At 40.4% G+C, this 15,865-nt stretch overlaps 1 protein-coding gene across 3 annotated transcripts in view; it reads left to right on the top strand.

The window, feature by feature from the left end:
• Positions 1 to 15,779, top strand: part of LOC124185460 (amyloid-beta-like protein) — a 38,883-nt gene extending 23,104 nt beyond the window's left edge. The window contains exons 5-15 of one of the 3 annotated variants that reach the window (XM_046576270.1): positions 1,967 to 2,057; positions 3,063 to 3,193; positions 8,096 to 8,306; positions 9,067 to 9,271; positions 9,679 to 9,861; positions 10,355 to 10,411; positions 10,717 to 10,907; positions 11,028 to 11,188; positions 11,616 to 11,842; positions 11,948 to 12,094; positions 12,210 to 15,779. In XM_046576270.1, the coding sequence (XP_046432226.1) occupies positions 1,967 to 2,057; positions 3,063 to 3,193; positions 8,096 to 8,306; positions 9,067 to 9,271; positions 9,679 to 9,861; positions 10,355 to 10,411; positions 10,717 to 10,907; positions 11,028 to 11,188; positions 11,616 to 11,842; positions 11,948 to 12,094; positions 12,210 to 12,320 (1,715 nt within the window). In that variant the 3' untranslated portion in view covers positions 12,321 to 15,779. Of the gene's footprint in view, positions 1 to 1,966; positions 2,058 to 3,062; positions 3,194 to 8,095; positions 8,307 to 9,066; positions 9,272 to 9,678; positions 9,862 to 10,339; positions 10,412 to 10,716; positions 10,908 to 11,027; positions 11,189 to 11,615; positions 11,843 to 11,947; positions 12,095 to 12,209 lie in introns of all 3 variants that reach the window. The other 2 variants (XM_046576269.1, XM_046576268.1) reach the window with 2 other exon arrangements.
• The last annotated feature ends 86 nt before the right edge of the window (positions 15,780 to 15,865 follow it).

The following is a 15,865-nucleotide window of genomic DNA, read 5'->3' as shown; positions in this document are numbered from 1 at the left end:
AATTAACAGACGAAGGACGTAGAGTGACGAGAATAATTGGGAGCTTTTTTTTATTTTTTTTCTTTCGTTTTGTTTTCAAATTTCCTAACTCGATTCGTTCTCTTTTACTCTCGCACGGTGATCCCGGCACCTCGCGAAATATTGCAGCAACGACCCGACCCTTTCCCATCTTTCCGGTATTCGAACACAGAGGCGGACGAAAAGCCGATACTCCTTCCTTTTTTTTTATTTTTTTTTTATTTTTTATACGACCCATCGATCCATCGCCGTAAACAAATCACAAAGAGTTTCTTCATTGCTCGAACTGTACATCGCGCTTCTGTTCTCGATTTTTCCTGACGTAGGAAAGCCACCCACCTATATGCATATATACATATGCGTGTGTGGGCGTGTATCACATTTGTACGAATGTGTACGGATTGAATTTCAATAACACACGTGGCATCCATTGCCAATCCTCGTTTCGCGTCAATACGTCATGTCGACGATCGGCACACGAGTTTCGCGTACATTTTTGTAATATATGTATACATGTTTGAAGGATACACGCGCGTGTATCCTGAAACTTATCGTCTCGTTAGACACGCGAATCGCGCATAGCTTTTGTATTATAATTGCATTTGTATTACGAGTCGCGAGATATATTGTAGCGTTACGGACAGCGACGCGAGATTGTCTCATTTGTGGAAATTGCCGGAGGCTTTGCCGAAAGCGACGAATCCGCCGATCGCTTTGTTCTCGCATCTCACGGAATTCCGGGGTAATCAAATTTTCATACCGTACAGGTACGCGTGTGTCCTGCGGGTCCGTCGATTGAAGAATGTTGCGTTGAAACATTTCGAGGTCTGAGCGAAATTTCGTGAAAATTATGACAAAAAAAATTAAAGAAAAAAAAAGAAAAAACGAGTAATTACTAGATCAAACATATTTCATTGAAGCTGAGAAACTGATTTAATTGAAGAATAATTACAAAGTAACGGTGAATTATACCTCGGGTGAATATTTAATTACGAATGCTCAGACAGCAGTGTATATCGAATATACGAACGGTGAAATAAAAAAAAAAATTGAATTACAATTTGAAACCCCCGTCTTTATTTTTCAGCGAAATTTGGCGCTCGTTGCGCGTTATCATATTAGCTTTGAAAAACGATCTCATACAGTCAAACTTGTAATTTTTATAGAAAAAAAGGTGGATCGAGAGGGGATAAAAGTCTTAGTGTATAAACGCATTGAGGTATAATATGCGCGATTTTTTTTTCTATTTTATTTTATTTTTTTTTCTTTTCCGATGCTTTACAAAGACGTCGGAACGAGTGTTATCGCCACACCCGTCGCCGCTAGTTCGAAGCTCGACTTTTAGGTGTAGACCTACGTACACGTACGTACCTTTGTACTTTGTAGAGGTTACGGAAGAGACGAAGTGAGGGATCTCGCGTAAATTATACCCAAGGGGCGTCTGTCGCGAGTGGGAATTTCCATGCGGGATGATCCGAAGCGTGTGTGTGTGTGTATGTTTGCACGGATACAAACACGCAGAGACCGCGAAAACGCTCGGATGCTTTCAACGTCACTCTCGCTAATTCCCAGTGCCAATCAAATTCGGATTAACGTTCGTAGGTATTAAGTTCCTTGTTGTACAAACGTCGCTGGATACGCGACGTGTCCTCCTTGTACGAGCTCCAAAGGAACTGGCAAATTGTGCAATATCCTTGGATTTCGGGTGGTTCGATCGCGCAGCGGCCGTGAAAATTAAACCCTCGCCCAGACACGATCTCAATATTCATTAGGTATACAGGCAATTAGCGCGAGTTGCCGGGGAAAAGTCGAGACCTGTAACGTAATCGATTTGCTCCGGCATTGTCGTGTAGTCGTCTGTGCTTTGGTCTCTCGACGCATCGGGTATCGTAGAATTGGAACGTGTCGTTGAAACACGCTTGTTCATCTTTGATCTTGTGCTTTTCAGAGGGTCCGTTCCAAAGCGATGCTCTTCTCGTACCGGAAGGTTGTCTCTTCGATCATCTTCACAACCACACAAAATGCTGGGAATCTCACAGGTAGATATTTAATTTACCTATTTTTAGTAACCTCGGGCCCTTTTCTAATAATCAGAGGATCGGCATTGAAAGATACAACAGGAAATTTGCACACCGGCGGGATTATCGGGACGGTATTCGGTTTAAAATTTAAAAAGCAAAGGAAATTAAGCGATTTCGGTTCGTTCTCTCGTATATTATAATATTCATACGGTACCATCGATGTCTTCGGTATGATATTCTTCTGTATGCATTGTTAACCCTTTGAGTCATAGTGGCAAGTATTCTTACCACCTATTTTATATCCATGTTTCGCATACTTTGAGAACTTTGAAAATATATTTCTTATCGGTTTTTTGCTATTTCTGATGGCGGACAAAGAGCTTTTCAATACTCGAGGGTAATTATTGCGATGTAATGTAAATTATTATCGTATATATATTCAGATTCGTAACCAGCGAGCCCAAAAACCATAGAATACCATCTTGTTACAAATTTCGATTCGGCACATCAACGCGTAACTCGAAGGGTTAACGAATACGGGAATATCCACAGCGTGGATTGAATTTTTTTAACCAACCCGACGTAACGAAAAAGAATGTACGATTAGCTCCGTCCGTATCTTTCTTTCATATTCTCCTCTCAATTATCCTTCGCGGTGTGACAATTTCACGTATCGACCTGATACATAATTTATGCCATAACGAGCCGTCCGAAATCCGGGCAAAGCGATAAAGCCGAGAGTTTCCAGTTCACTGCATTGTTAAAGGCTCGTGAATGCGAAATTTTGTGTACACACCTGCTGTACACAGTTGTCGGTGTTGTTGTAGTAATATGATCGAGTGGCGAAAGAGGATCTCGGGCTAAACGATCGCCATTCATCACGCCTATCCTCTTTTATGCCGTTTTTCATATTCATCTCTCTTTCTATGCACACATTATTATTCTGTCTTTCTTTCTTCCCCCCCCCCCCCCCCCCTTTCTCTCTCTCTCTCTCTCTCTCTATCTCTCTCTTCCGCATCACAGGTGGAATTCAACCGCCGCCGATACCTGCCGGGAGCGAAATATGAACCTTCGGAGCTTCGCCATGCTTCTACCCTGCGGCATATCCCTATTTTCTGGTGTCGAATTCGTCTGCTGTCCCAAACACCTCAAGGGTGAGTATATCGCACAAAGGATTAATTATGCGTTAAATCACGCACATGCGAATTTTCAGTCCTATGAAAGTAAGAAAAAAAAAAAAAGTAAGAAAGAACAATTAAAAGATAAAAAAATAAATCCCTCAAGAAGCGTATATCGTATATACGGTGTGAAACGAACCACCCTTAAAACTTTGCTAATTTCTTCACCTTCCAAGCATTGCTCGTGACGGGGTTGGGTTTTATCGGCGTCACACTCACGAGAGCGAGACTGCGAACCAGACCCGAGCCGTGTATAATCGATGTGTCAGGGTGTATAAGGTATTTTTATATTCAAAGTCACTCTCCAGTTGAAGAATCGACCTGAAAATCCGCGTCCCACCCGCGGTGACGTGCTTGACTTTTACACATCGGAACGTTGAATAATTCAAGGTCAACAATGAACTTTTGTCGCCCTTTTCGACCAGCTCGAGTGGTCCCTCTTCCTTTACATTTTATTTTAGTTTATTTAAAAACTTCTTTTTCCCTTCTCCAATTTCTTTAAACCCTGGAGCATACCTTTGTACCAAACCCATCCAAACCGCGGCGAAATTTCTTCGCTCAAATTGATGAGGAAGATTTATAACACGATTTGTACGTACCTGTGCAATACTCGGGAAGAAGAGGAAGGGAATCCTTTCCCAGGATTCGTGCGTCGGGTATCTTTACCGTAGCTGAAGAACTGTGCAGGTATAATCAATTGCGAAAGTTATCATTTACAGAGACAACTGTATACAACCTACAACCTTCTCCAATCAGTCGTGAAATCAAGCTACAACCATCCGCTCTATGCTCTCGTACATAGGCTGGAGGGATTTTGTCCCTCTCGATTGCTTTCCCGGGTTAACGGAATGTCCAATAAAAGGCCGAATCGAGTAACTGATTGACAGAACGAAGGTCTGAACGAGCGAATACGAAGGGTCGACGCACAGCACGTCCAAATCCTGCAGAGAGAGATACAATCACAGCGTGATAAGTCTCAGGGATTTTTTCTGGTCCGTGTTCTTATCCGTCTGTATCCTGGTTAAACGGAGTTATATATTTTCTTTCTTCCATTTCCGCAATACGTCCGTGTGTATTATATTCAACAGTTTGAACGCGTCTTTCTTGGAGTTATTGATTTTCATATATTATATCTCATAAAGCTGCATTGCAGCTGGGTGCAACGGAAAAACGACGAAATCGTCCTACAACGCTTTAAGAAGACTTCTACCACGCCCCGCAAGATTCAGGATTGAGGGAAAAGAACAAAAATGAAATTCAGCGATAATCCTTTCTACAACACGGTTGTATACTTGAAAATTAAATTAAACAATTTTTAAAAAAGAACTTGAGTACCGTGAAAATTTGCGTTGAGACAATATCCGTCTCGTAAAGAAACGCAAACGACAATCTCTCTGGAGGAAAATTTTTTCCGTTTCTGGAAGAAGCGAAAAACAGTAGAGACTCCAATTCGTGATAAAAAAAAGAAATAAAGGACAGCTGTTGTAAGCGTACCATTTACGACATCTAAATGGAAATGATTTTTACAGCTGGTCCGGATGTGATGAAATTTGAATGATCGAAACGATGCGTCAATGAACAATGAACGCGATGAGTGGTGTAAAAAAAAAAAAAAGAGCGAACGCGATGAAAACATCGTCTGCAACGAAGAAAGCGCGAACGGAATGTTTACGCTGCGAGTCCATGGATGTGTACAAAAGGGGGTGCGGTGCATGAGAAATGATCGGTGGCGAGGAGCCCTTTGAGTCATATGGTCCAGAGCTCCGGAGTCGGGTAAGGGTTGGTTTTATGCAGAATAAGGAGTGACAGTGCAAAGTGGAAGTGGCTACGGCGAACCAACGGGGAGGTGTGTTAAATGAACAGAAAGACAGGGGTGGGCAGGGGTTGTATAATACGCGCACACGGACGGACACACCCACATGCCGGTGGCGGAGGGAGGCTTTTCGTTCGTCGTTGACTGGCTTGCTCGTGCAATCAATAATGTAAGCTGACGACTGCGCGTCGTACGCGATGGCGATGCCGGCGATGGCGAGGGTGAACGAAGACGAGCTGGAGGTGGAGGACCAGGGAAGGTTCGGCGCGATTCGGACCCCCTCGGCGTCTTTGCCTGCAGACCGAAACCGTCATCGTCACGATTCGCGCCTGACCGAAAGGGGTGGAAAAATTTTGACGCCAAAAATATGTCCTGCTCACCTTGTACCTACGATGTATATGCATGTATAATTTTTAGTTCCGGTTACCGCTCAGTCCTTAACTATTTTCATTTTTTACCAAAATCGAAAAATGGAAATCAATTTTCTAGACGTTACCGGAGATTCTAGTATCCGTTACTATTCTTTCCCATTGTTTAACTAAAAAAGTAGAGTAAACCGAAGAAACTGACTCTGCGTTGCAATTACCAAAAAAGGATCGGCGATAGCGCAAAATGGTTAGGCGCACCTCGTTTACCGTAATCCCAACAATGTTCGAACAGTTTTTTCAACGATACCTGTTTTACTGAATTTTATACGCGTCTGTAGAGGTGGCGGCGTGTGACGTACTTTACCAACCGGGGAAGGAAACCCTGATGGATATGTGTGCGGATTTTGAAGGGATTTGATAAGGGTATAACGGGAGGACGTTTCTCTCCCTGGGCCAATATCGCCGGAACGTGACGACGCATATCCAGCTATATACTCGCGTGATGCACGGTGTGTCACACGTTATGATTCACGTGCATCGTCGTTTTCCGATACTTCTACACCGCAGGATAGACGACGAAATTAACCCTGACATAAATTTATAACGAATTTACACGAATGAAAAACATTGATGCAATCGGTATTCACGCAGAGTAACTGCGTGTAATCTTGAATTTTGGTAAATCATCCCCAAATCTCGAATTTATATCGTTATCTTTTCACCCGATCCCACTGTCTGTGGATAATGGAACAAACATACCTACACCAAACCTACTTTATACGTACGTATCAAGAACGACTCAACGTTACTTCGGGGTTATTCTTGACTCGGTTTTTCAAGCATCGTTCCGAACTCATACCAAGAGAATCCACGTGTGCAGCGACCAATGAGGATGAGTATTATAAATGGCCTGCGACACACGTGCGTCACGGGCTTAACTAGGTGTACATATCGTATCACAAGAAATATAACATATCTCCGAGAGGAATGCATAGAAGGTGCTGTACGTACCTATGTGTGCATGTGTGTACATTCATACGTGTACGTAGCACGGCTCCGAGCCACGTGACCTATTTAAAAAGTGCGGCATAGCGCTGCGGAGGATACATACATGTATCCAAAGCAGCATATGCATGTATGTATGTACGTATAATGTATGCATTTACACATACATTCGTGAAATAGCACCGTTGCTGCTGCAGCGCATGCAGCGTGTTTCAGAGAGCTGAGTTTTGCGGGTCAGTCTTTTGTTGTTGATTATTTTCGTTTTTTTTTTTTTTTTTTTTTTTTCATGTTTTCTCACTCCGACGGTGAAGAACATAAAGTTCTCGACTCATCAGAGATGGGGCGCGTCTCTGTCCTCGGAGAATGCTCTGTGAAGGAACGACTCGAGAACCTAGTTAGCAGCGAAGTTACAACTCGAGCTGCAACAGAGCCAAATTAGCGTTCGTTGAAATTATGCAACAATTTCAGCAAAGTTCTTCCGCGTCGCGGTCACGTGTGCATCACTCGAGGATCTTACCGTGCCAACGACACTCTTCGTCATCTTTCGACCGTCATTCCGTCTAACGATCAGCCGTAATTTTTCATTTTCACCCCCGACTGTAATAAATAGCGGGATAAAAGGCGAAGCCACGTGATATAGACATCGCGCTTATTACGGTGGTTGAAAACAGTCGGCTGGTGGAAAAGTGAACTCGTAAAATTCGCTGATTTTTCAACGTGTAAAGAACTTTCTGCTCACAGCTCGCGAACCTTGAAATTTTTACGTTTTATGACCGAGAGTCCGGGAGCTGAAAATTGTGCCGACGTATAAGTAGGAGCAAGGTGGGAGAAGGAGAAGAACGAGCCTGAAAATAATAAAATGAAAAAACTCACCCGCATATCGGATCCTGATATTCTATATTCGCTTGAATATTTTCACGGGTAAATCTGCAGTTTTTTACGGCGTACGCGTTAGCATTTAGGTACGTAGTATACCTGTATTCTTCGGGCTGATTCTCTTGCGGATGTATTTTGCATTGTAAAATCAAAAAGGAAAATTTTCCCAGCCATTGTTAGATCAGACGAGCCTTGTCGAGCGAGAGAAGACCGTGCGGTAAAATTTCGCACGATATAGCGGGTATCGAAATGCCGCTTGTATTATCGCCAAATCCGCTCTCGATAACCAGACTCTGCCGTTGCTACCGCTGCTGATGTTACTGCACAACCCCATTCAGACCTCAAACAATGGGGAACGCCTTGAATGGGAAGGTATTCTGATAAATGGCGCCGTTTCGTAAAGGACTTTGCCTGCGCCGTTGCCAGGGATCTTCGAGAGTATTCGATTTGGCATTATTATACGTTTATATGTATATACATGCCAACTTTTTCTCCTTGTATGTATATGTATATCGTATACGTATATATATATAATATGTACGCGAATTAAAGCAGCGAGTTTATCCGCTCACGGTAGAAAATGACAAGCTTTCGCAGGGATGAAAAAGAGAATACAGAATCCTCGACGGATTTCGCTGGTAATTTATATCCTTGTCGACTTTTTACGTCAGGCTTAAACCTCCTTCAACCGAGTATATAGAAGAGACATGGTCCGGTATTGCGTAATACCTCCTCTCATGTAAGACGTTGTATTGTCGTTTTTTTTCTTCTTCTTCTTTTTTCTCTACTATTATTTAATGCTTCTTTTATCTGCAGAAAATGTAAAACCAAAGAAGCCGGTCGACCTGCCGCTTCCAAAAGGCATCGACGAGGACGTGGACGAGGATGAGGACGATCTTGAGGACGAGGATGACCTGGCCGATGACGACAGTGACTCGGACGGTGACCTGGACGATGTTCTCAGCGACCAAACCGACGAGGACGAGAGCGACGAGGAGTACGTCGACGATTACGATACCACGACTAGGTAAGATCGTGGATATGCGGTGACGTGATATTTTCGAATAATCAGCGATTCTATAGCTGTGAAAAGCAGCTGCTGGGAAAACGGGGGCACTTTTTGAAGACGGATTTCTTCTTAGAATGTCTAATATTAATCATCCGAATTTACACGAAGCAAAAGCTCTTGAATGCGGGTCGCGAGGGCGAGAGTTGCCGAGTAAAGAAAGGGGGGGACTCGGGGTGAAAGTATATATTCGACGTCAGCTTTTCTCTGGTAAAGAGTGAAAAATCGTGCGAGGTCTGAAGAGAAGTGGGAATTATGATTATTCGTATAACAATTTCGTTCAAGACTCGCAGATCCTACTTCCTTTCGTTTCATTTAAGCGAATGTCATGTCATATCTTTCTCTCGAGTCGTGACGTGTTTCTATTGTGTTTCCTTGGCCGCAAGGTGCGCCGTGCATTTGGCGTCTCGTTGTTCTCTTCACGTGTATAAATGCAAGTAAAACAGGCGTTTACGTTACACGAACACGCCGTCTCTCGTCCGTTCTTATTTCGCAACTTCTCTCTCTTCTCGTATCTGCTATCAAAGAGGAGAAGGAAAGATCGAAGAGGGAATATCGGTACACGTAGATTCCTTTGTCACGTTTAAATTGTGTAGGTACACGTTTCCCTGCAGAAGCGATTCCAGCCACATTGACGAGCACGCATTCCTCTCTCGTATTCGTGTGTTGTGAGATGAAAATTCTCCCGTCGCTAAACGTCGATTTGCATCTCGCATTACAGTCGGCCAGCTACAACGGTATCAACGACTGAAAAATCGGAAGTTACTCCCATGCCGCTTCCGGTGAGCTCCAGCACTCTTCAACCCTCCCAGACCCACGCGACCCCCGACCCTTATCTCACTCACTTTGATCCGAGATCCGAACATCAGAGCTACAAACAGGCCCAGATGCGGCTGGAGGAGGTTCACAAGGAAAAGGTTACCAAGGTAAGTGAGCGCGACTATACGCACACATGCTTCTATCACCCTCCGCAACCCGGATACCGAAGGCAATTTATACACCGGAGAGTGGGTGAGATAAGAAAGAAACTACCTTTCAAGTTGGAAATCAAGCTTAGGGCACGTCGTCTACGTCTCGCATTGTACATTTGTGAAGCAAATCATGCGGTCAAAGGTATATTCTACGTCATCTAACGATCGAGGCATCCGATTCGTCTGGTTTTTTTGATTCGTTGGTTTTAGTAATTTAAACAAAAACGAAAAAAAAATTGTTATAAACGTTATTTTACACGTGATTCAAACCACCGTATTGTACGATAATACTTTGCGTTTTCTTTCAATTACTTACCCTTAAGAATTTTATCCGCGAAATCTGTGTGCTACAACGTTTTTAGGTGATGAAGGATTGGAGTGACCTCGAGGAAAGGTACCAGGACATGAGGGCACGAGATCCTGTTGCCGCTGATGCTTTTAAGCGGAAAATGACGGCCAGATTCCAGGAAACTGTTGCCGCACTTGAGGCTAGCGGCGCTGCCGAAAAGCATCAGCTCAGCGCTATGCATCAGCAACGCGTTCAAGTTCGTAATCTGCATGTATTTTACTTACCTACCCTGGATTCTTACGTGTAAAATTTGCCGTGGTGGATTTTTAATTTACGACAGGCGTTGTGATATTTATTTCCAAGGGGATAACAGAGTTGTGAACTTCCCAAAGATGCTTTACAAAATATTTCAACTACGTTTGTTTTTCCAACTTTAAAAGCGAATGTTGGACAAAAAACCGCTTGGCAGGTTCTACGAAATTGTCGAAATCGATGTAGAAGAATCTGTTATATTACGAAATAATCAATATTCACAGTGTCGTTGGATACGTGTTGTCGAAAATTTTTAAACACGATGATTACACAGGAATTTTTAACCCAGCGAAAACTGCAGCTCTTCTTCCGGAATTATGTGTTGTTGTACCAAATTGCCTGGTTTTTCAATCCCGGTATTCTGTTCGTCGGATATTGCTGCCAGTGCTTACCAAACTCTATTATTTACTCCTTCTGTTTAGGAGGCTGTTAAACAGAGGAACGAGGAAGCTATGGCATGCTACACGGCGGCGTTGAACGAAACTCCACCAAACGTAAGTCTCTGAGTGTCCATCCGTACTTATGTACATAGATATGTACAAATATACATACCGTGTAAATACGGTAGGTATTATACTCAGGTACGAAAGCGTACGTAGCTCGAGCGTTGAAACATATTTGAGTGTTGAGTTCGAGTAAGCGCGCGCTACCTTTACTGAGGTTTTTTCATTTAACCCAGTTTCCTAATGGACCTTTCATACGAGTCCAACTCATTTAGTAGCCGCGTGCACCTGCGCCGAGTCCGCGGAAAGAAGGGGGGTTTATTTCCTTTTTTTACCTCCGTGTTTTATCGTTATAGATGCACCGTATTCAAAAGTGCTTGCAAAAATTACTCAGAGCATTGCACAAGGACAGACATCACACGATTGCCCACTACAAACATCTGTTGGACAGCAGCTTAGAACAAGCACAAAGAGAAAAACCTACCACTTTGGAACATCTAGCCGAAATTGACAGAGTTACCAATCAGAGTCTTCTCATGTTGGAGCGGTGAGTTGTTATCGTTGATTTTTACGTCTCAACATCACGGATGCTCGATGAAAGAGAAAGCTTACATAAGCCAGGTCTCAAGAGAACCACCTATCAATTGGTATCAATCTCTGTTATCAGGTATCCTGAACTGAGCGCCAAAATTGGCCGTCTGATGGACGACTACGTTCTGGCACTGAGAAGCAAAGATGAAACCCCGGGACTGCTTCTAGCTATGACCAGGGAGGCTGAGGCATTTATACTCGACAAATACGAAGCCGATGTAGCCAGTAAACAACAAGGTGAATATGTTGCGTTAAATGATAAAATTCTATAGCCAAGGAACAAGATTTGAAATAGCTTGTCCGATTATATGAGTCATCTGGTAATTCATTACTGCTAGATTCGCGGATGCGATACAGTTTTTTTCTTAGTATTGTGTGGGATCGAATGTGATTCCCAACTTTTTCCGAAGAATTCTGATTATTTAGAATCGGGATCAACAAGAGTCAAAAAGACAAGGCATTATTTGAAAGAGATTAAATCTGAGCCAAATAACTGCCATTGCTGTAATTTGTTTGGTACCGAGTTGAGAAAATATCGTTACAAAATGGCTCATATGTATTGCAAAATTATAGTTGCTTTTCAGTATGAATTAATCGCACTGTTTATCGTCATTTTCTGTAGGATAGATTCTAACAGAATTTCTCACCATTGTACTGTATTTAGAAAAAGAACACCAAAAGCAATTGGAGAGAGTGCGCAAGGAACAACGAAAAGCTGAACGTGGGGAACTAAGAACTGAACAACAGCAACATGAAGATGGAAATCCGATTGTTGAAAAGAAGGACACTCCTCAACAGTTAGAACCGTCTGCAGCTGGGGCGGCCATGCATAACGAGGGAATCGTTAGGGCAGCCCACAGCATGACTCACGACAATTCTCATCCCGAAGTGGTAAGCCAATTAATATTTCAACCCGACTTAAAAAAAATAATTGTTCGTCTTGCATATTTTGGATCCCAATAATGTGTGACGACAATGCCGTAATTGTATCTTCAGGGATATGCCGTGAGACGCGAAGTATATCACAAGGAAAGTCGTTCCGTTTACTTCACCCTCGCTTTTGCTGGCATAGCTTTGATGGCTGCTGCAGTTGTAGGCGTCGCGGTGTTCAAGAGACGCAGTGCCAGGAGCCCTCACAGCCAGGTGACATCTATCTCCGGGAAACAAATGGAGAATTATATTTATACACATTATTTTATAACCGTTTGAGCGTATAATTATGAGTTTGTATTGTTGACACCAGTTTGTAATTTTCCAGGGATTCATCGAAGTTGATCAGGCAGCCACACCTGAGGAAAGACACGTAGCTAACATGCAGATAAATGGCTACGAAAATCCGACCTACAAATACTTTGAGGTCAAAGAATAATTCAATCAAATTGCAATAAGAAAATTGGTCTTAGTACCACGTTTCAATCACTTTACCGTAATTTCTTTAGGAATCTCAACATTATGTTAGAATCGAATAGAGTTTTTCTTAACGGCGTGGTTCACGTCGCCCAGTGGGAGCCAGAATCGAAATTTTAAAACACTCGAGTTCGCTGCGTATTCGGCGATGCAGGTTTTAAACACAACTGCTTTGCGCTCTTCTGCTCGATTTCAACCACATCGTGAGATATCTCTATCATGTCGAGTTCGTTTACTTTAACAACATTGTTGCAATCGAGTCAACTCAAGTCCATAAAACACTGATCGTGTTGTTCCTGTAAACGAAATAAATACTCGATTACTGTTTGGAGCCCCTCAAAATTCGAATATTGCCTTGGTTCATTTGCGCTAAGAATGCAGAAGAAAGGGCGTTATAGTCACCTATATTATAGAAGTAAGTCTAGTTTTGGTTTTTCCCGCGATGTTGTTTTTCTCTCTGTCAAAAATTCCAATTCAGTTTAAGCATACCAAGACTTTGAATGATTATCATGATATTTTTGTAACAACGGTGACGTATTATTAATAACCCGGAAGTATTATTACAGTATTTCATTAGATTGGTTTATTTATAGGCTCTTTCTCCATTGTATTCTTAGGTTCTGATATTTTTTGAGTATCTGGCATGTCAGCGAACCCGCAGCAATTTGTGCAGCTTTCAATTGTAGCCTGATGAAAAACGGTAGCAGCTTACTGCAGAGTATATTAACAATACTAATATAATATAATATTATAATCGCGAATAACATAATACTCTCAAAGTATCAGAACAATAATACTGATTTTTAGCAATTTTCGACTCGTGCTTTTGTTATCAATTTCCACTGCCTTTTTTTTTTAAGTAATCTCTCACTCAGTACTTAATATCTTCTTAGACTAATACTATCACTTAAGAAATAAATAAATTTAAACAAAAATCATTAACGTATTTAAAGTTAACAGAAATAAAATTCTATCATTCCAAGCCAAGGTCCACTGTTTTCGAGGTGCTTGTGACATATTGGAAGATATTGGAGAGTCTTATTCGATTTTCTTGGAACATTCCGTTGGTGAAATTTCAAGAAAGTCATGTCGAAACTCTCGAATAAGAGGAACAGATAAATGGAGTTATTTTGAATGGCATATACCTCTACCTTCGTTAAAAAAGTGGCGGCTGTTGAAACAAGGATTTGTTTCCTGTTTGTTTTTTGGAAATCGTTCATACAATAACTATCTTAGGATATTGATAATTACTAATTATATATGATGATAATATATTACACGTTTAATGCTTATATATTTGTATATGAACAAGAAATAATGACGCGTGCTTTGACCGAAATTACTATAAAATATATTTCACCAATATCTGTAGTATTTTTAAATCGACAAACATATTTCTGCGTTACCTCGTTGGTCTCGTTGGACTATTTTAAGGTAAAAAACAAAATCCTAAACGTAATAATTCCTGATAGATTAGCGTATTACGGATACATGTGCAGATATAAATGGAATAAAGCGAAAGCAGGAAAACAATTGTCACACGCCATAGTTATAATCATAATGTTATGAACAATCTGCTATAGTGAAAAATTCATACTTCGACGGTCGATCACGATAAATTAATGAACAACTGAGTTATAAACGGGAAAATTACTTTCATATTAGAAAGTAATAATCTTCTCAATTACGATTTACGAGCTTCATTTATGACAGAATGAAACGATGCAGTCAAGAATTGGGTATTCTGTTCTATTGCTGGAACATTTCCTTTCAAGTTTTTAATCGATTGACCTCATAAAACGGCATAATATGCATGAACCTATGTTGATATTGGAAAATAAACAGTGAATGTTCAATTTCATGTGATTTCGGTGAAATGGCAGCTTAATACTGACACAGAAAATCATACACACACACACGCGAACATAAATACACACAGATACACTTATAAACTGCTAAATGTTATAAATAATATTTTAGATATATTAAGATGATAGCAATTACCACGTGAGTGTACTATGATGAAGAAATACAACAAAATAGCATCAATAACATTAATAATAATGATACATATATATTAAATTAATTATATATTAATTATGTACCTATAGCATATAACCGTTATACATTGACACGTCATCGCATGTAAACTCGGCTCGACGATGGCACACAGATGAATTAAGAATTTTGAGATAAGTAATTGGTAGTTGTCTGTTATTGGCAATGCCACAAATAAAACAGCAATTCACATGGTCAACTCAGATATTTAAATAACAATAACTTACCGAGCATAGCTGACAATAGTTTTTAAAGCCAGCTATTATTCACTCCAATATTCATTCCTGTCGTGTAAAACGGTCGCGTCAAGTGAATATGTACGTATAGACAATTACCAATGTTTCGTTTTAGAAGATGCTTAGAGGGATAGCGATTATCAGTATTAGTGGTCAGGGCATATCAATACATGACCCAAATGAAAAAAAAATTAATATATTCTTTCAAATACCGTGAGTCAACGTCGAGCTACCATATATAAGTTTAAGAATTGATTTTTGTAAAGAGGTAATAAGTATATTATTAAATATGGAAGAAATAATTGACTTAGTTTAAAAATCACGTGAGATGAGAGAAAAGAATATACGTCCTTTAGTAGAAGTCCAGATTCGAGTGAAAAGAAAAATAAAAAATCTAAAAAAAAAAAAAAAAATAACTAAAAAATGGAAGTAGATCTTATTTTTACAGTTTTTTCGGTGTTGCTCTTAAATTATATTTATCTTCGAATCATATTCATCTGTTTTACTTATAAGCAAATGTGGTGATAACATTTGCTCGTCTAATCGTATAAGACATACATGTCTTCGCTACAGGTGTCTCTCCACAGAACTTCTCATTTTCTTTCATACCTTTCAATCGTAAAAACGCGTGTCTACTCACAGTTTGTTACCTTCAAAGGCACATATTGCTGAATACATTATATAGTCGCTTCTTACGTAAAATATCTAACAAATTATAGATCTTGTGAAGGCACAATACTTTATGATATATTAAAAGTGACTCGAACTAAAGAAGGAAAAGCAGAAAAGGAAAGATTCTACGAATAATTATTTAATTTCGACCAATTAGACGAAACGCAATTTTTCCATAAAATTTATAATTCGATAAATTAGGTGTGAAATGTTCGTTCGAGTCTGGTTAAATATTAAATAAATAATGCATATGTCGGAATAAAAATCACTCGAAACATTAGTCTTTAGCTTTGCAACAACGTATCGTTGTCACACTCGAATTGATTTCCCGTTTAAAATTATATTTCTTTTAGTATTTTGCAAGTATAATAATACGTGTGACATAATATTTGTCATATAAATCTAGTATTTTTCATTTTGAATAAATAAAAAAACAAAAAAAAAAAAACAACAAACAGCAGCACGGGTACTTGTTTCCATATTCATCGTTGACGTTGCTTTCGGTTGCGCGTTGCAAAGTTTTTATGGAAAAATATATTTA

The sequence above is a fragment of the Neodiprion fabricii genome, chromosome 6, assembly GCF_021155785.1.
Source record: "Neodiprion fabricii isolate iyNeoFabr1 chromosome 6, iyNeoFabr1.1, whole genome shotgun sequence".
Lineage (NCBI taxonomy): Eukaryota > Metazoa > Arthropoda > Insecta > Hymenoptera > Diprionidae > Neodiprion > Neodiprion fabricii.
This window is presented reverse-complemented; position numbering and strand designations above follow the sequence as displayed.